This window comes from Acinonyx jubatus, chromosome A3, assembly GCF_027475565.1.
Source record: "Acinonyx jubatus isolate Ajub_Pintada_27869175 chromosome A3, VMU_Ajub_asm_v1.0, whole genome shotgun sequence".
NCBI classification, from domain to species: Eukaryota; Metazoa; Chordata; class Mammalia; order Carnivora; family Felidae; genus Acinonyx; species Acinonyx jubatus.
In genome coordinates this window covers 82,439,904-82,464,885 of record NC_069388.1, presented here as the reverse complement: position 1 = coordinate 82,464,885, position 24,982 = coordinate 82,439,904, and the positions used below count along the sequence as shown (strand labels likewise).

Genomic DNA, 24,982 nt, shown 5'->3' with positions numbered 1-24,982 from the left:
TCATCACTGTTTATCAGCTGTGAAGGCTTACCAGCTTCTTCTCAATATCTATTCTCTAATTCCTGTCTAGAGAACCCCAGTCTGGAGGAAGGGTTAGACAAATCCAGCTGAATTCCTTAATACAGGTCATCATCTGACCTAGTTCTGGCCACTGAGAGAAAAGAAGACAATTTTGGTTGAGACTTTAAAGAGGACTTCTTAAAATACCTGAATGTATGGGGCAAGAAGGTGGGGCTTGTGGGAGGACATGTTGGTACGTATATTTTGTCCTTCTTCCACTTCTTCCTACAGAGCACCGACTTGATCCTGGAAGCAAAGCAGCTACCCTGTGATGTCAAGGGTGACAAGAACATGCTAAGGATGGCTGGTGGAAAGACGCAAGGAGCCCATTTTTCCCCTGGCATCATGGAGCCTCTGTACCCGTTTCAGATTTCCAACTTTTGGACTTTTCATTCCATGAGAAAAAAATAAAACCTTCAATTTGGTTAAGTTGCTGTTTCCAGGTTTCTGTTATTCACAGCCAAACACGATTTTCAACCAATATTAGGCACGCACTGATAGAAATATATGCAAAGGATGCAAACAGGCAAGTTAACAACATCAAAATGCAAACAACGGGTAGGTCTGTGATAAACTTATTACATCAGCATTATTCTATAAATATAAACATGACACTATTTTTTTTAATTTTTTAATGTTTTTATTTATTTTTGAGACAGAGAACATGAGCAAGGGAGGGGCAGAGAAAGAGGGAGACACAGAATCCGAAGCAGGCTCCAGGCTCCGAGCTGTCAGCACAGAGCCCGATGTGGGGCTCGAACCCACGGACTGTGAGATTATGACCTGAAGTCGGACGCTTAACCAACTGAGCCACCCAGGCACCCCTAAACATGACACTATTTTTAACTGTCATGCTGATAATAAAATACAGATAATAATATTTAAGATACCATATTTAACAATTAACAATATTGAACAATTATTTTTATTATGCCATATTTTCTTCTGACTTTTTTGAAAGAAATAAAATGCAAGAGATGAACTGGAAGTTTTCCCTTTTCCCTTCTTTCTAATCCATTCACTTCCCTTCCTCCCCTGGTTTAGCCAATATCCTGAAGACGCTGTGTATCCCCCTTATCTAGATTTTTCTACTTTTAGTAGATAAGTACATAAGTACAGCAAAAAAAAACCATGCTGTATAACAAGTTACACATTAATATATTTTTATTTTATTTTTTAATGTGTGTTTATTTACTTATTGAGAGAGAGAGAGAGAGAGAGAGAGAGAGAATGAGGGGCAGAGAGAGAATCTCAAGCAGGTTCCATGATGTCAGCTCAGAGCCTGACTCGGTGCTCAATCTCAAAACCCCTGAGATTATGACCTAAGCCAAAATCAACAGTAGGACGCTTAACTGACTGAGCCACGAGCTGCCCCTTTCTTAATGTATGTTTAAATTTCGCATAAATGTTACAATTCTGTCCATATCTTTTTAAGAACTGCTCCTTAAACTCAATAGTATAAATTTGAAGTTTACTCTCATATATGTCTCCTTTATTCATTTTCATAATTCTACTGTCTTCCACTGCACAAATATACTATAATTTATTTACCAATTCTTTCTTTGTTAAACATACATATTTTTCCAGCTTCTTCTATTAGCACATGTTTGAATACACATGGAAAAGTCCCTCGTTATTGTTTATTGTTAATTTTGTATCAGTGATTATTATGTGTTAATTGGTTATTTGCTTTTCCTCTTCTGTGAATTTCTTGTTCCTGGCTTATGCATATTACTTGATGAAAATTTTATTTGGCCTTATTTATTTGTAGAAGCTGTTTACATGTTTAGAATAATGATTCTTAGTTATCTACGCTCTTATATGGGATTGCTATAAATTTTAACATAAAATTAATTTTTTCTTTAATTTTTTCTTCTTTTTTTTAATCATGATACATTTCACATAACATAAAATTCATCCCTCTGAAGTATAGAATTCAGCGGTTTTTAGTAAATTCAGTTATGCAACCACCACCACTATTTTCATTCCATGAAAAAAAATAATTCCAGGAAATTTTCATCACCTCAAAAGAAATCCCATAGCCATCAGCAATCATTCGCCATTGGTCCACCCTCCAGCCCTTGGCAACCACTAATCTATCCTGTCTCTTTGGATTTACCTATTCTGGATGTTTCATATATAAGTGGAACCATACAATATGTGGCATTTTGTGACTGGGCTTCATTCCCTGAGATTATTGGTTTCAAGGTTCATGCATGTTGTAGCATGTATCAGTACTACATTTATTTTTATGGATGAATAATATTCAGTTGCATAGATATACCACATTTTGTTTTTCCATTCATTAAATTGATGGAAATTCAGCTTATTTGCACTTATGAATAATGCAACAATGAACATTCAAGGAAAGTTTTCAGTGGGCATATGTTTTCAATTATCCTGGGCATGTGCCCAGGTCTTCCGGAAAGTCTGTTTTCAGGAGCTGCCAGAGTGTTTTCCAAAGTGGCTGTACCATTTTGAATTTCTACCAGCCAGGTATGAGGGTTCCAATTTTTCCTCATACTCACCAACACTACAAATGTCCATCTTTTTTTTATTGTAGCCATGCTACTGGGTGTGGAATGGTATGGTATCTTATTGTGGCTCTGATTTGCATTTCCCTGATGGCCAATGATGTTGAGTATTTTTTTTTCATGTGCTTATTGGCCATTTGCATATGCTTGGGGGGGGGGACGTCTATTCAAATACTTTGCCCATTTTAAAAATTGAGTTAGCCGTCATTTTATTATTTAGTTGTTAAGAGTTCATTATATATCCTGGATACTAGTACTTTATTAGATACACGTTTGCAAATATTTTCTCCCATTCTGTAAATTTTTCTTTTCACTTTCTTGATAGTGATAGTGCTTTTGATAAAAAAACACAGACGTTTTTAATTTGGGGGAAGTTCAATTTATGTTTCTTTTGTTACTTGTGCTTTTGATGTCATATCTAAGAAATCATTGCCAACTCCAAGGTGAGTTTAAAATAAAATTTGCACGTATATTTGCTTCTAAGACTTTTATAGTTTTAGCTCTTCTATTTAGACCCATGGTTCATTTCTTAGTTAATTTTTGTGTTATGGTGTGAGGTACAGATCCAACTTAATTCCTTTACATGTAGGAATCCAGATGTTGTATCCTTAATGGTTTTATTTTGTAACTACTTTAAGAAATTTTTCTAGATCCTGACAAAATATTTACCTGTAATCTTCCCTGAAAGGTTAAATCTTTTTTTTTTTCCCCTTCTGGGTCCTTAATCTAGATAAATTTGATTTGGGGCTTAGTAAGCAGAGACCCAATTGTCTTTCTTCTACATGGTTATCATTTGACATAATGGCATTTGCTAAGTACTCTATCCTTTTCCCTCTCATCTGTAATGCTTCCTCTGTCAAATAGCAAATTTCCATCCAGGGTTAGGCATATTTCTGGGTTCTCTATTCTGTCCTACTGTTCTATTTATTGAACATTTAAATGAAAATGGCTTTATAATGTCATCGGATTTTTCTAAATTTCAATGTTTTGTTTTTCATTTCTATAACTTCTATTTGGCTTTTTTACAAATGTGGCTCTTTTCCTTTCATGATTTCCTAACGTGTCTTCGTGATTTTGATTTCTTTTATCTATAGTCAATTAGCAGATCAAATATATTGACTCATTTAGATTATTCTGTAATTTCCACTGACAAAGCTGTTAATCTCCTATTTGTTACAACTGTTGATTCTTCTCCAGAGAGGCTACTATCTTTGTATGTGAGGTCACCCTTTATACAAGTTCCTTTACTAAGGAGTCTGGCAGGAAGGAAGTATATTAACAGGGCAACTTTCATTTGCTTCTGCTAGGATCCTTAGAGTATTGCCTCTTTTGTGACTTATTTTTGGATAATTTATTGACTTGAAGTCTCCACACCATGTGAACAGGAAGCTTTCAGACCCCTCTCCTGGTCATGGTGTTTTGATTTCCATCAGGTGACTCTTCCGTATTTTTTCCAGTGGATCCCCAGCACATGACAAGATCATGTGCAGTTCCTTGGACCGGTGGACACTTTCTAATCCCCTTTTGGTGGACAAGGCACTTTTCAAGACTTCCAGATTTATCCAGGGTTAGTGTTAATACTGCTTTTTTTGGAATACGCATTAACAAAGGCTGTTAAGTTATCTTTAAAACACCACAAGGTAGAGGCGCCTGGGTGGTTCAGTCAGTTAAGCGTTTGACTTCAGCTCAGGTCATGATCTCACAATTTGTGAGTTCAAGCCCTGGTTTGTGAGTTCAAGCCCCACGTCGGGCTCTGTGCTGAAAGCTCAGAGCCTGGAGCCTGCTTCAGATTCTATGTCTCATTCTCTCTCTGCCCCTCCCCTGCTTGTGCCCTACCTCTCTCTGTCTCTCAAAAAATAACTAAATGTAAACAAACAAACAAAAAACACCACAAGGTAATGAGTGTTTGTAGATATCAAGGATAAACTAAACAGACTACGACATTAAGACAATACATTTATTTTTTTAAGGGTTTATTTATGTATTTTCAGAGAGAGAGCAAGCAGGGGAGGGGTAGAGAGAGAGGGAGAGAGAGAATCCAAAGCAGGCTCCACAATGCACAGAGTCTGACACGGGGCTCGAACCCACAAACCGTGAGATCATGACCTGAGCCGAAGTCAAGAGTCGTGTGCTTAACCAACTGAGCCACCCAGGTGCCCCAAGACAATACATTTATTTGTGATAAAGCCTTATAATGTCATCGTACTTCCTTTACATCGTAAACCTTCCTCACAAAATGGTTGAAGAACAACATAATCTTTTACCTACAGCAAAAGTAACCATCATTCTGCCTCCTCTCTCTAAAAAGTATTTCACAGCATTTGAGGCTCATTGTTCTAAAGTAATAGCTCCTCATGAACAAATGCTAAGTCGTAGGCATCAAACTGTTTAAAACTAGACAATAGTTTGCTGATTTGGGGAGAGGAATATCCTATTTTACACTTTATAACATTGACATCTACTGACATATATCAGCAAACTTTAGGGAAAATTCAACCAGTTCCTTTTCTTTGATTCTGTATCTCTAAAAGAGTAATGCTATATAGTTGGGTTGTTTAAGCAATTCCATCCATCACTCTTCATCATTCACAAGTTTTATAATGTCTGTACCTTTTTGGGTTATAATATTCTATTTATTTTGAGGAGGACTTAACCTCATATCATTGAGTATTGAGTAAATCACAAAAAACTAATGTTGCAGGTGTCATGATGTCCTCATGGCATTTCCAACAAGCATAAGTGTTCCTGAGGTTATACGCAAGTCAAATAAATCTTATTGCTAATGTTATAGAAAATACTTCATGGAAATTCCATAATGAACCTTTATTAATAAATTACAAACCTCTAATTTATCAGAAAATTCAGATTGTTGTTTATGAGGTCTCATAAGGCAAGGGCATTAGCCTCTAGTAACAACCAATTCTTTGGCTTTTCAAAGCAAAATCTAATGTCTCCTTGAGGTAAATTTAAAATGACAGAACTGAGAACCAAAATATGGTGGACTGAAAGACACATGAAGCCTCTTAGAGAATCTTTGAATAAATGCAATAGTGCTAGTTAGGAGAGAAGCAATTTCTTTCTATTTTACTCTATTGTGAGTTCCATTTTTTAGAAAAGTTAATTAATGAAGACCAGTTATTTGCCTTCTTGGATTAAAAAAAAATAAATAGTCCATTTAAGTATATGTTAAAATGTGTTTAACATAGTGCAGAATTTATCACATCTTCACAGAAATATATATTAGTAGCAAGATAATAGGCAATGAGTAACATTTTCTCCAAGCTATTAAATTCTTTTAGTGTTCTATGGTACAAGGAAATGTGGATCTAATGTGAAGTTACACTTTTAAGTATTCTTATCTTGATCTCTCCAGTGAGCAATTATTATAGAACATTTGTAATTCTTGGTAGAGAAATCTCCCATTTTATATTCCTGCAAGTTGGAACCGAAAGAAAGGGTTTGGGAGCTTCTGACACTAAAAGGCTTAATTTTCCCAGCACAACCAAACTATTAGAAGTTTGTTATCCAATATACTGAATGTCCTTTATATTTCCTGTTCCTTTTGGATGGGAGTGGGGGAAATGACACTGAGTCATCCTTTAAGTTGCCCCCTTAAGAATAGAGGATTTAAGACTAGAAATTGCACAGGTGTCGCTTGCTTGACCCGGTGCTCGTATTATAGTAGGCGAAGAATGTTCCAAAAACACAGGAGACAACCCAGGGTCCAAAGTCAAAAGAAAGAGGTGGAGGGTCTGAAACATGGGGAATCTTATTAAACCAATCAGTCAAGCGATATTTATAAAGTGCCTAAATGTGTTTAGTCTTATGTTACACAAGAAAAGATCAAACATTGAGAAACAGGGGAAAATAAACACTTGAAGAGAAAGAACATTATAGTACATATTATATAATAACATAAAGATAAAATTTGTCTCAAAAGAGGGAGCTAGGGGCGCCTGGGTGGCTCAGTCAGTTAAGCGGCTGACTCTTGATTTCGGCTCAGGTCATGATCTTGCAGTTCCTGGGATGGAGTCCCACATCAGGCTCTTCACTAACAGGGCAGAGCCTGCTTGGGATTCTCTCTCATTCTCTCTCTCTCTCTCTCTCTCTCTCTCTCTCTCTCTCTCTCCTCTCTCTGCCCCTTCCCCACTTGTGTGCACATGCCCTCTCTCCCTCTCTCTCAAAACGGATGAATAAACTTTAAGAAAGTGTTTTTTAAGGAGGGAATCAAAAAGCAAAGAGAATACAAATAAAACTAGAAGTGCAAAATAGAGAAACAATTCAAAAAGAGAATTAGATGTAAAGAACTGGTCAAAAAGCACTAATGAATAATTTTTATAAAAAGTAATTGATAAGGAGGGCTACACCTGGTCCAGAATTGGAGAGGAGAATTGGAATAACAAGGCCTAATCTGAGATAATATAATGTCTGAAGTAGGGGAGACCTTTGGGGAACTGACCTCCTACTCCTCCTGGAAGAGAGACAATTGTCCCGCTGTAAGATCACACAGAGAAGCAGTCCTTGGATTAGAACCCGAGTCTTGGACTCCCATGCTGCCACTGTGAATCCAATTCCAGTTCAGGGTCTCAAAGCAAAAGGGAGAAATCATTAGCCTTGGCCACAAAGAGGAGAAAAGGGTCAGAGGACAGAAAGGGGGTACATGTGTGCAGGACACGGTAGCAAAACGTCTTTAGAGCAGCCAGAATTCTAGGAGGTCCAGCCAAGCAGAAGAGGCTGTACATTTTATTTCCACATGCCAAATAATTATTTGAGTTTTAAAATGCCCATTTACCTAGGACACTTGACTTGACCGCATGTGTATATGGACCCTTTGCTTTTTTCATAACACCTGCTTTTTTTTTCGCTCATAGGCACTGAAATACAATTTGAGAAACACTATAGCACACCCGACCTTTTTCAAATCTCCCAGACAAACTCCAAACTCGCCAGCTTTCCCAATCTCAAGAGTGTGAAATCTTATTTTCCAGTTCTCTGCTCAAATTTAACAAGCCACCTCCTGCTTAACCTTCTTCTGTGAAACCTGAAAGCACCAGACAATTGTACGCCCAACCCTTGCTCCTCAGAGCTCTACATCTCTCCCCATCAGGAGTCCACAGAACCGCAATTTCAAGCCTCTGATAATCGCCCTCTACTACCCGGAGTGTAGCGTGCGGCTTTAACTTCTCTCTCTGCACCCTAAATACAAAGAACACCCCACCCGCAAGCATCATTCTAACCATCTTCTTTAAGACAGAAGCATTTAGACAGCATCTAATTATCTCCAAACTCTCAAAGACTGATTCAATGAATCTATACCTACACTGGGGTTTGGCTGATGACATTGTTGTTGTTACTGCTTTCTGGTGAAGACGTACTCAGTGGAAACACAACGGCTCTCAATTAGGCAGCTGGGTGACTTATAAATATATATTTATGTTTGAAGCCTAAGTGGCCATTGGCTTCCCTACTGTTTTACTTAGCTAACAAAACAACTCTATCAAAGTAAGTATTATTCCAAAACCCAACTTCCTGTGCAGAATGCTCCCATGTGCTCCATCAGTCTGGCTCTCTGATGAACTACATCGTTTCTTATAAACTGTCCATGGCCCATAAATTTTCAAGCATAAAGGCTATTACTGTGCTGTGCAAATCTGCTGAGAATTTGGGCCTTTCGAACTCCGTTTTACCTGGTTGCAATGAGACAGGGAGAGAAAGTCCATCTGCAAACTTCCTCTCTTCCCTCCTTCCCAGACCCACTCCCATTTTGATCAGGGAGAATTACTTAGTCCAGACAAGATTGGAACAAGGGTTTATTTTGACTAATTTTAAGCAGCTTTCTGCATCAAATTAGTGTTTTCTTTCTGCAAATGCTACATACTAGAAAAGAAAAAAGAGGTGTTGGGGCAATTTTCTAATGAATCCGGGAAGTATGGATTGGAAAACTCAGAAGGTTGAAAAACATCATTTTTTCTTGGGCTAGCTAAATAATTCCAGATAATAGTGGAAGGGGAATCACAAGAGAATGCTGTAGAATCCCAGGGAACGGCTCAATCTAGTTTATATAGGTACAAACTATGTATTCGAGACTGTAAAATAATCAGAAAATGTAAGGCTGTGACCAGATTTCTAGTCTAAAAATGAATAACATTGCCAGGCAGCATCATAATCATCACTGGCATCATCTGCTTATGTCTGTGCATCACAGTTTACAATCAGCTCATAGACATAATCTCATTTGATCTTTATGAGTAGGTACAAAGGATTTAGAAGAAACAGGGCACTGACGTGTCGTCATCCCTGACATTTCTTGACAACTCATCACCAACTTCATTCAGTTTCATTTAATGATGAAAACAATGCTGGTGATATCGATAGGAGATAGACTACGCAGCATGACCTGGAGACCAGGGTATCACTAAGCATTTGCTACAAAGGAAATTAAAACATAAGCTGATGTTTTCCAAAGCTAAACCACTTAAGATTTATCGACACTAAATCTGACAGTTTCAAGAGCAAATTAATACATCTCAGCATTTTTAAGGCAAATAGAGAGGATTCTGGAAGGAAGGAAGGAAGGAAGGAAGGAAGGAAGGAAGGAAGGAAGGAAGGAAAAGTGGGAGGGAGGGAGGGAAAGTGGGAGGGAGGGAAGGAAGTGAGGAAGGGAAAGTGGGAGGGAGGGAAGGAAGGAAGGAAGGAAAGGAGGGAGGGTGGGAAGGAAGGGGAGTGGAGCAAGAAAGGGAGGGGAAGGAAGGGAGGGGAAGGAAGGGAGGGAAGGAGAATGCTCTATTTCAGATCTGACGTTTCCAGTGCTTTTTCCATATGCTAAAAAAAGCAGTCTCATCTGGCCATCCTCTAACCCGGAATCCATCTTTGCACCTTCACACTCCCATTCACTTCTCATTAAGTAAACAGCGAGATGCTCACGCTATTGTTAGTCTCTCTGACACAGAATTTACTATTCTGTTGAAGAATTCTTCCTGGCAATAGGAGGAAATGGTGGTTGTCTGTGTAATGTACTTAGTGCAGAGGGGGCTAGTAAATTCTAAGGAGAAAAGAGAAGTTTTGCTTTCTTAATCACTTTAAAACCATTAAAAACTTTTTTTTCCAGGCAATTATAATCCTAATGAGAAAATATTCATCGAGTAAATGAATTGTATCTAATCTAGTGGATTTGAGGCAAAGGAGAACACAAAATGAAACACCGTCTCAGCATCTCAGTGTCTGGGTCTAAACATTCCTTTCGATGAAGTCCTACTGACTAAATTACTGTTGCCTTTATAATATCATGATAGTTTTCACCTTTCATTTCTTGAAAGATATGGCTTATTGTGCTATAACACATACTCCACAACAAGTAGGATTCAGCAGTACCATAATTTTTACCAGATGTAATCCTCTTCACTATTTATATATAAGACTTTCACTAAAATTCTCTTTCTAGGGAAATATCCAAAATTAGTAAGATAATTTTTAATAGAACCACAACCCATTACATACTCTGAGTGATTTGTAAAATCTCCATAGAAAAATCCCAGGTGACTGAAATAAGATGTAAAAACTAGCACGGTAAGTTATTTGTCATTGTTTGCTCTGGAGTTCCTTCATTTAAGGGGCTTATTATGGCGCACAAGATGAGGTGGTTCTCTCGGCAAGTTTTCTTTTAAAAAGATCATAAAATCTCACTGTGAATATTTAACTGCAGAGGAATAACACAGTGTCAGATACTTACACAGCATAATGGTATAAGACTCTGCATTTTGACATCTGTCCAGACAGATGTTTAAAACTTAAGTTCTTCAAGATTTTTTTTTTAAGTTATATAGAAAAAGATCTGGGAATCATTTTTGAGACCAAACCTACTTTGTTACAATTTCGCTGTCAACAATTTAATTAATTGAAATAGAGACAGAAAAGCCAGTGATTTATATAGGCTTTCTAAGAAAAATTTGGTCAAAATGAAAAAAAAATCTACAATTAACTTTTCTTACTGACATACCATCATCAATCTCCTTGATATTTACATGGTTTACATGTATATATAAAACAGTTTCTTATTTTGATTTTTTTTTCTTGATTCAATCATGGCAAGTAACTTGATCTTAAAAAAAGAATCCTTAACCTTTAAAGCAACCACAGCCATGTTTTGTGATGAACTGTTTAAAGAGTAACCCTGAATTATCCTCCTCATATGCCATCATGCCGCTGCTAAATATGAACGTGATATATTTCTTTTTAATTAAAAGTACTCGCATAGTGGTGTGATTTTTAATAACTTCAATGTCTTCAGATTTCTACATTTTAGATTCATGTTGAAACTTGTACACCACCACATGCTGATTGCAAAATTCATTACCACGTAAATCATGTTTTAGTGATAGTCCTTTAAACAAAGTTGGTTTGATTGCAAAGTGCTCACTGGTTGGCTTATTTATTATGAAGGTTTGTCAGGCGGAGCAGTTAAGTTAATCAGTACCCAATAAAAGATTTAAGCCTATAGATATGTCACCCGATTTATTACTAACAAAGGTTTGGGGCTTCTTAATAAACACTCATGAAAACATGTTGTGATGATTACTTCAGAAACCTTATTTCCATACTGTGTACAAAGTTTAAAGGAGATCCCCTAGTTCTGTTGAAAATAAAGAAGAGCATACATTATTTTCCAGAGTTTTATTATCGGACTATATGTCCATAGAAGGTACTTAACTTGATTTGCTTTAGAATCAATATGCAGTTTGCTATTTCTCTTCTCCTACATGGCTTAGTGTGCTCTCACTTAAAATAGGGTAAGTCTTTCACTTGAGCCCATGTCTCTTATAGGTATGTAAGTAATACCAGTAACTTTCAACAAGGTGATGTGGACTTACTCTTGGGAGGTTTTGATGTTACAATCTTCTTGTTGGGTATTTTATGGAAGAAAATCATGATGCCAAACATAATTAGCACCAAATTCAAACTGATGGGCCAAAGCTTCTTTTACTCCACTATATCATTTTAGAAAATTAACAAAAAGCGTGAAACATGATGCCTTTATTAGTGGAATTTATGTACAAGCTGTGAGACTTTGAAAAAGCTCTGTGTCTCAGTTTCCTCATCTTTAATATGGGGCTATGGGAGGCGGCGGGGGAGGGGAGGAAGGAGTGAAGTTGATCATATCTAAATTCCTTGAAAATACTCAAAATTGTATGATCTTATGAGTACATTAACAGTCCTCATTTAACTCAGTGGAGTATACATTTTTAATTCCAAGGCTAATGCAATGCCATGCAAAAGGTGTATTTTCAACAATGGTAACCAGAAGTGATTAGTTGGTACTTACAGACCATGTTTCCACAGACAAAGTGAAAGGAAGCCTCATGGCTTTTGTCTAGAAAATTCGGTTCAATCTAATTTATGATAGTGCCAGACAATCAAGATTTAAGAACAGAATTAATATACTCAACCATTTTTGCCTGAATTCTTCAGTTGATTGCTCAAATTTCCACTTCCTTTTGCTAGGATCTCTAAATATTCTCTCCATATTTGTCTCTAGAAGGCTTTGGGAGTGAAGTTTGGGATTTATTTTGGTCTACTTATTTTTAACTCAAAAGAGTCAACAAAAGAGATATATAAAATATTTTCACCAAAAACAATATCTTTTGCTAAGGTAAAAATAAGTAGAAATATAATTACCAGGAAACCATGATATTTGGTTCTCTTTAAATGAATCACATTTAAGTGGGAAACTCATTGCCACCAACTCTGGTACTTAAGCACAGAACTATGTCTTCCTAATGTACTTTCCATTTGTGCCCAAAGTTCAGTATGTCAGGAGGACAGGACTATCTTGTGTCAGTGTTTTGCTTGATGTCAATATAAAATGGGGAGGGGGAAATCCTGCCTGGAGTAAAGTTTGAGTTTTGTCTGATGCAATAATTTTTATCACAAAAACATCATAGCCCTTCCAAATCTGTTCACAGCATGACCCTGAAAAGTGCACAGTGTCTGGTGGACTTGAAGGAGTAGCTTCAGAGGACAAAGACCCTAATTTCTTCCAAATGCATCCTTCTCTGAATTCAACAGTAAGAAGAGGGGGTGGGGTTGTGAATACATGTTAATGTGTTTTCACTGCTAAAAGTGCTTTAACTCAAAAAGATGTTAAAGGATATAAAGGCCCAAAATATTCAGCTGTGCATATTTCCATGATACCTTAATAAATTGTAAGGTAAGCATATTCAACTAAATGCTGAGCCAGTAGGCTCAGAATTTTGCAGGCTTTCCCAGGACATCAAAATGTGCCCAAAAGAAGCTAAGCATATTTTTGGAAACTGTAATTAGAATTACCTTGTTGCATATAATAGAAAATCCCAAAATAACAATGACAAACAGGAAGGGAAGGGAAGGAAGGGAAGGAAAGGAAGGGAAGGAAAGGAAAGGAAGGGAAGGGAAGGGAAGGGAAGGGAAGGGAAGGGAAGGGAAGGGAAGGGAAGGGAAGGGAAGGGAAGGGAAGGGAAAGAAAAAAGGAGGGAGAGAGGACAGAGGGAGGGAGGGAGGGAAGGAGGGAAGGAAGGAAGGTAGGAAGGAAGGAAGTATGGAAGGAAGAAATAGAAAGGAGGAAGGAAGCAAAGAAAGAAGGAAAAGGAGAGAGGAGGAGAAGGGAGGAGAGGGGAAGGAAGGGAAGGACAGGGGAGGGGAGGGGAGGGAAGGGGAGGGGAGGGGAGGGGAGGGGAGGGAGGAGGAGAGGAGAGGAGAGGAGAGGAGAGGAGAGGAGAGGAGAGGAGAGGAGAGAGGAGAGGAGAGGAGAGGAGAGGAAGGGAGAGAGGGCATGAGGAAGTTTATGTCCTTCTCATGTAAAAATAAAGACAGGCAGCCCAGTCACTGGTAAAGTGACTCCAAGTTGTCATCAGTCTCCTATCTTTCTGCCCTACAATCCTTGAGGTGGTTTCCATTCTAAAGGTCAACTCATGATTCAAGACAGCTGTTGGAACTTGAGCTATTACTTCTCAGTTGCTGCGCTAACAAAGTAGGCATAACAGAAGGATAAAGGGTTTCCTCCAAGCTGGGTCAACTCCTTTTAAGCAACTTTCCCAGAATTCCACAGAGCACCTCTGCTCTTTGGCCAGAGCTCAGTCACATGACAACACTTAGCTGCAAGAGAGGCTGGGAACTATCTTTAACTCTGGGTTGTAAGAGACCTGACTAAATTTTAAGTTCTCTTCAGGTAGAGGAAAATAGATATTGGAATAGACAAGAAGCAGCCTCTGCTTAAACAACCAGGGGTGAAATATTTTTCAAGGACTATTCCAAGAACACATTTTTTCCCTCAAAAGGGGGAAGAGGCTTGCCATTGAAAGCTACCCCTGATGCCAAACTGTGAAATACGGGTAGCAATGGGTACAATGCTAAAAGCCTTAGAGGCTGGACTTCACTGGGGTCTGGTACAAACCAATTTCCAGCTAGAATAATAAGTATGCACATCTGTTCCCAATTCTTTCAGCTCACTGGAGACATTACAGGGGTGAACACTGGGGTGTGGCAGTGCCAGAGATTTCATTGGCATCTATGTTAACAATCACAGGAAACAGCACAGAACAACAGGACTCGGGGCTTTGACATCACACAGACTTGGGTGGAATGGGAAGTCTGCCTTGCTCCTTAACCCCTCTGATCCTGGGGGTTTTTTTTTGTTTTTTTTTGTTTTTGCTTCCAAAAGAAGGGAATAGATTTGCCTCGTATGGTCACTTACAATGTTAAAGTGGGAATTCCATAAAACACATCTACTGAGTACATGTCTCAACTTTTCCCTGTCTTTTCTCCTGTGCTCCCTTTCTGTTTCTAGCCCAGGTTTTTAATTCTCCCTTACCACAAATTAGGGCTCGCTACTATACCTATTTAATGATATTACACAGACTCCTCATTTATGAAAAGTACATGTGGTAAGAGTCATTGTTACGAGAAGGGGAGCATAATGATTAAGATCTTGGAGTCCAGCATCAAACTTGAAATCCCAGCACCAACATTTGGTCAAAAGTCCATCACTTCACTAGGGTTCAGTTTTCTCACCTGTAAATTGGGAAAAGTAATTCCTCTCTCACAAGTAGTGCGTGTCAAGCACTGAGGTCAAAGTCTGGCACATGGTACACAATGAATGAATGTTGGTGACTGTTACACTGTTGGGAGAGTGGGAAGAAGTCACAGTCATTGGGAGCTTCCTCTCTGCCAGGAACTATACTTTATACTGAAGTTTTCTATCGCTTTTATTCCTTCCACTGATCCTACAAGTTATGAACCTTTCTTTGCAGAGGAGGAAACTGGCACTTGGAATCACAAAAGCCCTTGCCCAAGAGAGAGAACAAATCAATGACAGCGGCATTATTTGCTCCCAGGTCTGTGTTTCCGAAGGTCATGTTCTTTCTACTCATGCACCAGAAAAGAAGCTGGCATACCAATTTCTAATTCAGCCTCTTGATACACTGAGACTCGGCCGAGCAAAATTTAGGACTCAGGCTACAATGACTACTTCCAGTACTCTCTGAACTGCCCTCAAGAGAATGTTTTCAACTTTTGACATAAGTTAAGTCTCCTTCTGAATATGGGGGTTTATCATCCAATTTATTTTCAATGTCAAAAAGGTTTAGTCGCAATGGAATTTTAGAAAACCTACTGCTAGTAGTTTTTTAAATTTTAACTTAAATGTTATTTTTACCGTGCCCCAACCTAAAATGTCCTTTATATGACTGTCATTCAAATGTTATACATGGTTCTGAAACAGTTAAGTAAGATGAACATTACTTTTTTTAATGAAACCTCTCATGTAAGAAATATGTGTATTTATGGATCTTCTGGTAATTCTCTACATTAATTCCTTGACCTCAAACTGACCAGAGAAGGTCAACAACTTCTGTAATGTCCCTGAGTGGTACATTTTCATCTCTAACTTCGCTGAAAAGTATATAAAAGCTCAGGAGTCAGAAAGCACCCAAATAGCTATACAGCTGAGTGACCCCAAAATGCAAGTTAATCCCTCCAAGGTCAATTGTAATTTATGTTCAATTAACTGGCTCAAGAAACCTGTTTTAGACAGAAGCCAGAAATTAGGAAACCCATTGCTTAACTTTCTAGTGGGGGAGCATTTCTGCAAAGGCCACCATCAGGGACCCAAAATAAAAGGCTCTCAGCAGGCTTTTCCCCTAACCGAGTGCATTTCAGTCTCCTCCATGCTCCTCAACTGACCACACAGACTCTCTCCAGGGATGTGCTGGAACCCAGGAGGATTTGGATAGAAAGTCTATTGTTCCTTACTGGATACTGTGCAAGTGAACGGGAATGCCAACATCAGCCTCCACTCCACCATGGGAGGTACCATGTTAAGCCTCCTTTAGGACACATGGGAAAGACACAGGAGGAAGTAGGAAGGGCTCCCGGGGGCCACAGCTGAGAAATTTGAACATCAAAAGAAATAACGCAGTAATGAAGCAAAACCCATTAAATAAAATACGAGTCCATAAGTCCATACTGATAGAAATAAGTAAATGAATAAAAATAGGAGGGAGGAGAAAAAGTTCTTCCTCCTAATAGAAGGCCAACTAATATATTAAATGATGGAGTTAGAAGGTCATCAATGGATCTGAAAACCAGTGAATAAAGGTATAAGGAACAGGATATTACATAAGAATCTCAAACTATCTCCCACTTGGCGAACCACACCTTAATCAAAGGAACAAAGTTCCATCACCAATGTTGGCACAGACATCACATGCCTATTGATACCATGGACAGAGGACACCTCATCTCTTCTGTGGTGCTCCTGCCAAAAATGCATAACCTGAATCCAGTCATAAGGAAACATCAGACAAACCTCAACTGAGGGGCATTCCACAAAATACCTATTCTGTACTCTTCAAAAATGTCAAGATCAGGAAAGACCAACGAACTATTTGTTCTAGACTTAAGGAAACTAAAGAGAGATGCCAAGTAAGATGTAACGTATGATCCTGGATTAGATGCTAGGCCAGAAAAAAAAATTATAAAAAGGATGTTATTGTGGCAACTGATGAAATTTTAATATGGACTGTGGATTAGATAACAGTATTGCATCTATGTTACATTTCCTGATTTTAGTAATTATTCTGTTATGTAAGACATCAGTTATGTAAGAAAGTGTCCTTGTTCTTAGAACATACAAACTGAAGTATTCAGTAGCAAAGGGGAACAGTGTCATCAGCTCATTCTCAAATAGTTCAGGAAAAAAATTATATGAAGTATTTGAAAGAGAAAGAAAATGATAAAGCAAAAGTCAAAATGTATACAATAAGTGATATTTGGTTAAAGAATTAAGGGTTACAGGAGATCCTTATACTATTCTTGAAAGTCTTCTGTATGCTTCAAATTATGTCAAAACGAAAAATTATTTTTAAAAACATTTAAAAATTAAAAACGACAGCAAAACTAAGGCCTTGTTAGTTAAAGATACATCCTGAAGCATTTAAAATGCTTAATTTACAATATTCCAGCAAAAGGAGAGAGAGAAAGTGAGAAACGGGGTGGGGGGGATTTTTTTTTAAATAGCAAAATGTGGATAATTCTTGTTCTTGAAGTTGGGTGATGGACACATAGGGATCTGTTGTATCAGTTTTTGACTTTTGCATATGTTTGAAATTTTTCCATAATAAAGAGGTTCTAAAATTTTAAACCCCCTCGAACGCCCATCCTGCAACTGCACCAATGACAACGATAATTCAATGCTCGTCACACACACACACACACACACACACACACACACACACACACACAGTCCAGCTTGCCCATTCTCCTGACAGTCATGGTAAAAAATCTGGGTGGTTTGCACTACTCCCAGATTATAATCTCTGTTCAAAAACAGTACTTTATGGGAATTATTTGACATTTAATAGACATTCAACTATGTCCCAACACAGGAAGTGACAACTACAAGCTGGGGTTCTCTTAATGTACTTTACTAATTAATACAGAGTGATGGAGGTTTATGTTCATTATTTTTCTACTCAGAAAAAATGTTCTACAGCACAGCTGGAATCAGAAACCCTAGGCATTTGAAGCTTTCAGAAAGGCAGCCCATAGGGGAAGGAGCCTTTCTTACCACACTTTGAGATGATTCATTCCCATAGATCACATGTAACTTGACCTTAAGTTCTAGAAGATTTCATTCTAAGGTAACATTTATATTGTCTTTAAGAAATTAAATCTTGGGGAAATTGGTAGGAAAAAAGTCATTGCCGAACGGAAGATAGAAAAAAAAAAAGTTGACCTCAAACTTCAATAGACACTCCCTGAAACTCTGTGAAACGAGGAATCTGGCTGGCTTGAACCCTAATCAAACAAAAGATCCTTCTGTTTACTATGATTTTCTTCCCTCAAGGCATCCCAGGAGCAACTTCATTTAGAATGGGAGAAAACAACATAAAAGGGCCATTAAGTTAAACCATTTAGTGGCAAGTGCAGTAATAAGATTGAAACACATTGTATACCATGTTTTAAAAAGCACCACAAAGACGTTCGTTATTTAATTTTATTCTCACAAACACCTGTAAGGCAGGCTTGAAACACTGCATTCATCCCTATTTTACAAGTGAATAAACTGATGCTTACCGTGACTGACTTCACCAAAGGCACATAATAAGTAAATGACAACGCTAGTTTCCCAACTCCCTATCCCCAGTGTTATTCCCAAGAGCAATGACAGGAAAATTCACGAGAGATAAACATTTAATGAACATTCCCCTGCCATTCAGTACATTACCTGTCATTGTTTCTAAAGCAGACTTTGCAAGTCAGGATAGACTGGTCTAAGTCAACAGCTACTGATAGGTTCACAAAACAAAGTCAGATCTGTTTTTATCTTCTGCAACATTTCTGGTAGAATCTGATATCAACATATTACTCACAGAAACATACAGCTTGATGCCATGGAGAGTCTCTTGTCAACTTCATGTGCCTAGGAGGATTTTAGAAAATCATTTTTAATTAAAAGTGCCAAACACTAGAATCAATCTGAGATATTCTAAATACTAAAGAGAATTAACCAGATAGGATGACTGGCCTAAATTCCACAGGGATGAAGGAAGTGAAACCATTGACTTAACCTTTGTGTTCAGACGCAGGTTTAATTCCTACTGCACATAATGAAAATGCTGCCTGCAGACTCCATTCCCAAACTTCCCAAAAAAGGCAGCACTGTCATTTGACAAATACTTAATTTAAATCACTCCAAAAGAGTTCATGCAGGTATAGATGCACTTTGAGGTGCAGGAGGTTCAGAAACAGCCAGGAGCAGAGATGTGGGATGACGTCACCTCCTGTGGTAAGCACCGCAAAAATCTCTGGTAAATTTGATAAATAAATAAAATGGAGGTAAACGTAGGATTTTCTTAGCAGACATCTCCTGCGTTTGTTTTTATATTAAAAGAAAAAAGAAAAAAAAACTGGGCGCTTGGGTGATTCAGTCAGTTAAGTGTTCAACTTGGGCTCAGGTCATGAACTCACAGTAAGTGAGTTCAAACCCTGCCTCGGGCTCTGTGCTGACAGCTCAGAGCCTGGAGCCTGCTTCAGATCCTGTGTCTCCCTCTCTCTCTGCCCCTCCCCTGCTCTCCCTCTCTGTCTCTCTCTCAAAAATGAACATTAAAAAATAAAAAAAACAAACAAACTGATGTGCCTACTATATCTTAGATAGTTGAGAGATCCAAACTAAATCTCCCTGTATCAGTCTGCTAGGGTTGCCATAACAAAATAGTATAGACTGGGTGGAGGTGGGAGTGGGGGTAAACAACAGAAATGTATTCTCCCACAGTTCCGGGGGCTTAAAGTTCAAAATCGAGCAATTGGTGGGTCTGATTTGTTCTGAGTCCTCTCTCCTCAGCCTGTAGAAGGCTGCCTTCTTCCTAGGTCTTCCCCCAAGGTCCTTCCTCTCTGATGTATCTTCTGTGTCCAAATTTCCTCCTCTTTTAAGGATATCAGTCATATTGGATCAGGGTCCACCACCCATTTAACTTTAATTACCTCTTTAAAGGCCCTATCTCCAAACACAGTCACGTTCTGAGGTACAGGGGTAAAGGGCTTCAACTTACGGATATGGGAGGACACGACTCAGTCCGCAATACTCCTATTGCCTGAAGCCTCAGCCTATTCGTGCAAGGTCTTGGCCCAAGCTGCAACCAACAAGATGAGATTTGAGTGCCTTCCCCAACCCAAGCCGAGTTCCAGATTTTCACCAAACCCATGTCATTTGAGTTCCCCTTGTGCCCTATTTCTATTCCATACTGTAAGTTTAGAGGCAATGGCTTGCTCTGGTTATAGAGCAAAATGTAGAGAAAACACCTCTCACCCATTTGGGAGCTATCTAATTGCATTTGTTTCAAAAAGAAAAGGCGATACTTCAGATATTTACTTGAGTCTGCTTATGGGAGCTCAGGGCCCAATTTGCCCCGTTACCAGCTAGACCACCCTATATTTCCCTCTTTCTTTGTTTCCAGAACTAACAACAAGTGCAAATGCTACCAGGTGTAAAAGTATATAATTTAGCCCATGACAAAGGCCAACTATTCCCATGGCACGCTTGGCACAGAACACGTGGATAGAGCCCGGAACTGGACATCCCGGAGCCCATGCTGGGATAGGACCTTTAGCTCTCTGCTTCTTATCTCGGGACACTGGTTACCGACTGCAGTCTACAGTCAGTTACTCTTCTAGATGAAGATGTATTATGAAGACACATCTGTATCTCAGAGGTGCCTCAAGACGTCGTAGAATGTTGTAACTCAGCCATCTGTCAATTATGTAAAAGTAAAGAACCCGAGACATTGGGCATCACTGACATCAAAATCTTCCACCAGCAGGTGATGCTATTTCTGGCAGCCTTGCCACTGAGTTTCACTGTTTTGTTGACCCTGGATGAGGCCTCTGATACGGCATACTTGGGGCTGCAAGAGGTCCTCCCCACGCATCTCCCTCTGAGTGAATTCACACCCACGGTCCTGGAAACACAACTCAGAATGCTTAGGCACTGCCGAAGAAAATCACACAGCCACGTGCAAAATGCTGCCCCTTGCTCTCTGGTTCCATCTGAGTCCTCGATGCTGGGCTCTGGTCACAGTCCTCTCTTCCGCTTTCCACTGTGGTGTTAACATTTAATCCTCCCCTCAAGCCCTTTCTTTCACCCCTACCCTTAGAGTGACCAAAGGTCAGGTTTGCCCAGGACTGAGGGGGTTCCTGGGCAGGATGTGGAACTTTCAGTGCAGAACCCTCATTACCCTCCTACCTCTTCATTCCTCATCTAATGACATCACTATTCATATCTCAAAAAAAAAAAAAAAAAAGGCTCTCAGGCATAAACTGCCTCTAATTTTTCCTCCACCATCCCTTACCTGGACATACATCTGTACCCACCAGTTGTCTTCAATCTTGGAAGCCAGGGTATCCCACAGCTGATTCACAGCCCAATTCCCCAGCTTTAAGATGGATCTCCCTGTATTTAACACCTCTTTCTTGCAATGTCAACATTTCTTCACCTTCCCCCTCACTATACAAATGTGTACAAGTCTTTCCCATCTATAAAATCACATATCCCCCCCCCATGACGTTCCCCTTTATTGACAGCCCTACTCCTTACCCTTCCTTCACCACTAACTTCCTGTTTTCTTTTTCTTTTTTTTTTTTAATTTTTAATGTTTATTTATTTTTGAGAGAGACCGAGACAGAGCATGAGTTGGGGAGGGGCAGAGAGAGAGGGAGACACAGAATCCGAAACAGGCTCCAGGCTCTTGAGCTGTCAGCACAGAGCCCGATGCGGGGCTCGAACCCACGGACCGTGGGATCATGACCTGAGCAGAAGCCGGTCAGGTCTTCTGCTTTTTAAAAAAGAAAAAAAAAAGTGGGGGGGGGGGGACTTCAGGCCGTCTCTACTGAGCTCTACCTGTCTGCGAGAATGGCGGGTAGGGGGAAGCTAATTGCGGTGATCGGAGACGAGGACACAGTTACTGGCTTCCTCCTGGGCGGCATAGGGGAGCTTAACAAGAACCGCCACCCTAATTTCCTGGTGGTGGAGAAGGATACAACCATCAATGAGATCGAAGACACTTTCCGGCAGTTTCTAAACGGGGATGACATCGGCATTATCCTCATCAACCAGTACATCGCAGAGATGGTGCGGCACGCGCTCGACGCCCACCAGCGCTCCATCCCAGCCGTCCTGGAGATCCCGTCCAAGGAGCACCCCTATGATGCCGCCAAGGACTCCATCCTGCGCCGGGCCCGGGGCATGTTCACAGCCGAAGACCCTCCCTACAGCCAGGCAGCTCCTCCCCAGGCTTGCCCTCAGTCCTTCTGCGAGTTTTGAGCCTCTGATTTCCAATTCCCGTGCCCCTTCCCACTCCATTAAGAGGCTAGGTGAGGTGCTTCCAGGTTGCTGGGGCTCTGCCATTAAAGTCAAGGCTGGTTAGGGGGAAAAAAAAAATGAGCCACCCAGGCTCCCCTAACTTCCTGTTTTCAACTGAGGTATAATTGACACGCAATATTAAGTTAGTTTCAGGTGTACAACATAATGATTCAATATTTGTATGCATTGTGAAATAATCACCACAATAAGTCCAGTTAACATTCATCACCACACACAATCACATACTTTTTTTTCTTGCGATGAGAACTTCTAAGATTTATTCTCTTAACAACTTTCAAACACACAACAGTATTGACTAATGTACACCATGCTGTACATTAAGTCCCCATGACTTATTTATTGTATAACTGGAAGTTTGTTCCTCAGAACTCTCTTCATCCATTTTGCCAATCCCTAACCCCCTGCCTCTGGCAGTCAGTAATCAGTTTTCTGTATCTATGAGCTTGGCTTTTTGTTTTGTTTCTACTTTCAGATTCCACATACAAGTGAGATCATAAGGTATTTGTCTTTCTGTGTCTGACTTATTTCACTTAGCGTAATGCCCTTAAGGTCCACCCATATTGTGTAAAATAGTGGAATTACATTCTTTTTAATGGCTGAGTAGTATTCCACTATATACATCTTCATTATCCATTCATCTGCCATTGGACACTTAGGTTGCTTCCAGGTCTTAGCTATTATAAATAATGTTGCAGTGAACATGGGGGTGCAGATATTTTTTTGAGTTAGTGTTTTTGTTTTCTGCAGATAAATATCCAGAAGTAAAATTGCTGGGTCATATGGTACTTCTATTTTTAGCCTTTTGAGGAACCTCCGCACTGTTTTCCCTAGTGGCCGCACCAATTTACTTTCCCATAGAGAGAGCACAAGGGTTCCCTTCTTTCCACCCTCTCACTAACACTGGTTATTTCTTGTCTCGGCTCGCCATACTAATAGGCATGAGATGATATCTCATTGCAACCATAAACTTTTCGAACGAGATCCTGAGTGACCTCATGGACTCCAGCAGTTCCTCCCAAATTTTTATCTCTGGACCTCTACTAAAATACAGATTTTAGTATTGTATTTTATTTATTTATTTGTATTGATTTATTTGTATGTATTTATTTGTATTGATCCTCTTAACGAGCATCTCTATCTTGATAACCCATTAAGTATCTTAAACTCAAAAAACCTAAAGCAAAGTTTTCATCTTTCTAATATGTCCCTTCTTCTAAAGTTACTGTCCCAGCAAATGGAACCACAATGCGCCTAGTTTTCCAGACCACAAATCATCATGTCATTGTTTTCATCTTCTCTTTATGCCTCACCCCCCTAGCCTCCTGTCTCCTGAGTACCTTTTCTTACTCTCTCCTCTTGGTCCCACCTGTTCTTACAAGTCTCTTGGCTGGTTTCTTAACTCCCTAGTCTAGACCCACCTGCTTCAAACTGTCATTCATAAGGTTGACATCTGCAAGGTCATGGACCAAGCTATTCCTACTATGTGGGAGTAGAGAAAATCGTGGAGTTAGCCCTCTGAACACTGAAGCGGCCCCAAGAATGTCTCCTTGGAGCTGGTGAACAATTTCTAATAAGTTCATGAAAATGGCTGGATCAGTGTCCCCACTGGTTTTGGGGCTGATTGAAATAACAGTATAAATTAACTGAAGGTGGTCAAGGAGGCTGCCTGTGCTTCTTTGTAGGAAAACCATTAGCTGATGGGCAGCACTGCACTTGTATGGAGACCTAACTGTGTCCTTATTTCTGCAGCATTAGCCCCATAATCTTTAGTACCCCGCATCTGGAGGTTAATGGTTGCTAACAAGTCAGGCTGTTACAGATGCCACTGGTCATTTTATGTTAACTGTTATGATTTTCTTTATTTTTTTAAAATGTTTATTCATTTTTGAGAGAGAGAGAGAGAGCATGAGTGGGAGAGGAGCACAGAATGAGGGTGACAGAGGATCTGAAGTGGGCTCTGTGCTCAACAGCAGTGAGCCTGATGCAGGGCTCGAATTCATGCACTGTGAGATCATGATCTGAGCTGAAACAACTGAGCCACCCAGGCGCCCCTTTATGATTTTCAACTCATGCCTACAATGTCCTCCTCCTGCTCCTTTACTCCAGCCACACTAGCAATCTTGCCATTTTTAAGTAAGCCATTTTCTCTTCCAACTCAGTGCCCTTTTCAACATTCTCAAACAAATAAACTCAGAAATTAACAATAATGCTTTTCATTTGGAAAAATAAAGTAAGAAGAATGCCTGGAGCATAACACCTGCTTAGAAAGCTGTGTTGCTCCTGGAACTGTTTGCCTTCAAAGCTATTCCTGGCAGGATGGGGACCTTGATCTTGTGTTTCCCAGGTTCTTTGTCAGCTAGTTTCTTGCTGGCTTTCACCAAAAGGAGGTACGGCTGACAGATTAGAGAGTGAAAGAAAACACTCCAGAATTATTTTTCCCTTTCCTATCTCCTCCATAGCTCCCAATCCACTAGGCATGCCTGCCTGGTCATATCTTCTACCAGGTGACTCTGACATGTGGAGGCTGGCAACTCACCTGTTCCCTCTGTCCCTTTAGTTAATGTGGGACAGCAGCTTCTTGTGAGTGCTCAGCTTTTGGTCCCTCCCTGCCACCTGGTTGCCTTCACAGCCTCTTCTGTCTATTGTATTACCAATTCCCAGCATTAAAATCTTTCCCTTGTATGCACTCAGAATGGCTTCTGCTTTCTTGGCCGAACTCAGATATAAAAACATGTCCTGATCTCTACTTCTTCTTACCCAGCCTGTCACAAAGGCTCTGGGGGGCTCCCTTTCTCCAGGTTGTTGGTTTAACTTTTGTGTTCCCACAGCACCTGTGCATACTCCTAGGGGTGGGGATTATGGTTTTCTTATCAGTTCCACCCCTCAATGAGCTTCTGAGGGCACAGACAATGTCCTGTTAATTCCAGCGCCCCCACTGTTCTGCTCACTGCTCAGGGTACATTGGGTGCTCAAGATTTTC

At 39.8% G+C, this 24,982-nt stretch overlaps 1 protein-coding gene across 1 annotated transcript; it reads left to right on the top strand.

Annotated features, from left to right (window-relative positions):
* Positions 1-21,483: 21,483 nt before the first annotated feature.
* On the top strand, positions 21,484-22,059 carry LOC106976229 (V-type proton ATPase subunit F-like). Its single transcript, XM_053201368.1, has one exon. The coding sequence runs from the start codon at positions 21,532-21,534 to the stop codon at positions 21,940-21,942; it is 411 nt and encodes a 136-aa protein (XP_053057343.1). The 5' UTR covers positions 21,484-21,531; the 3' UTR covers positions 21,943-22,059.
* Positions 22,060-24,982: the final 2,923 nt, after the last annotated feature.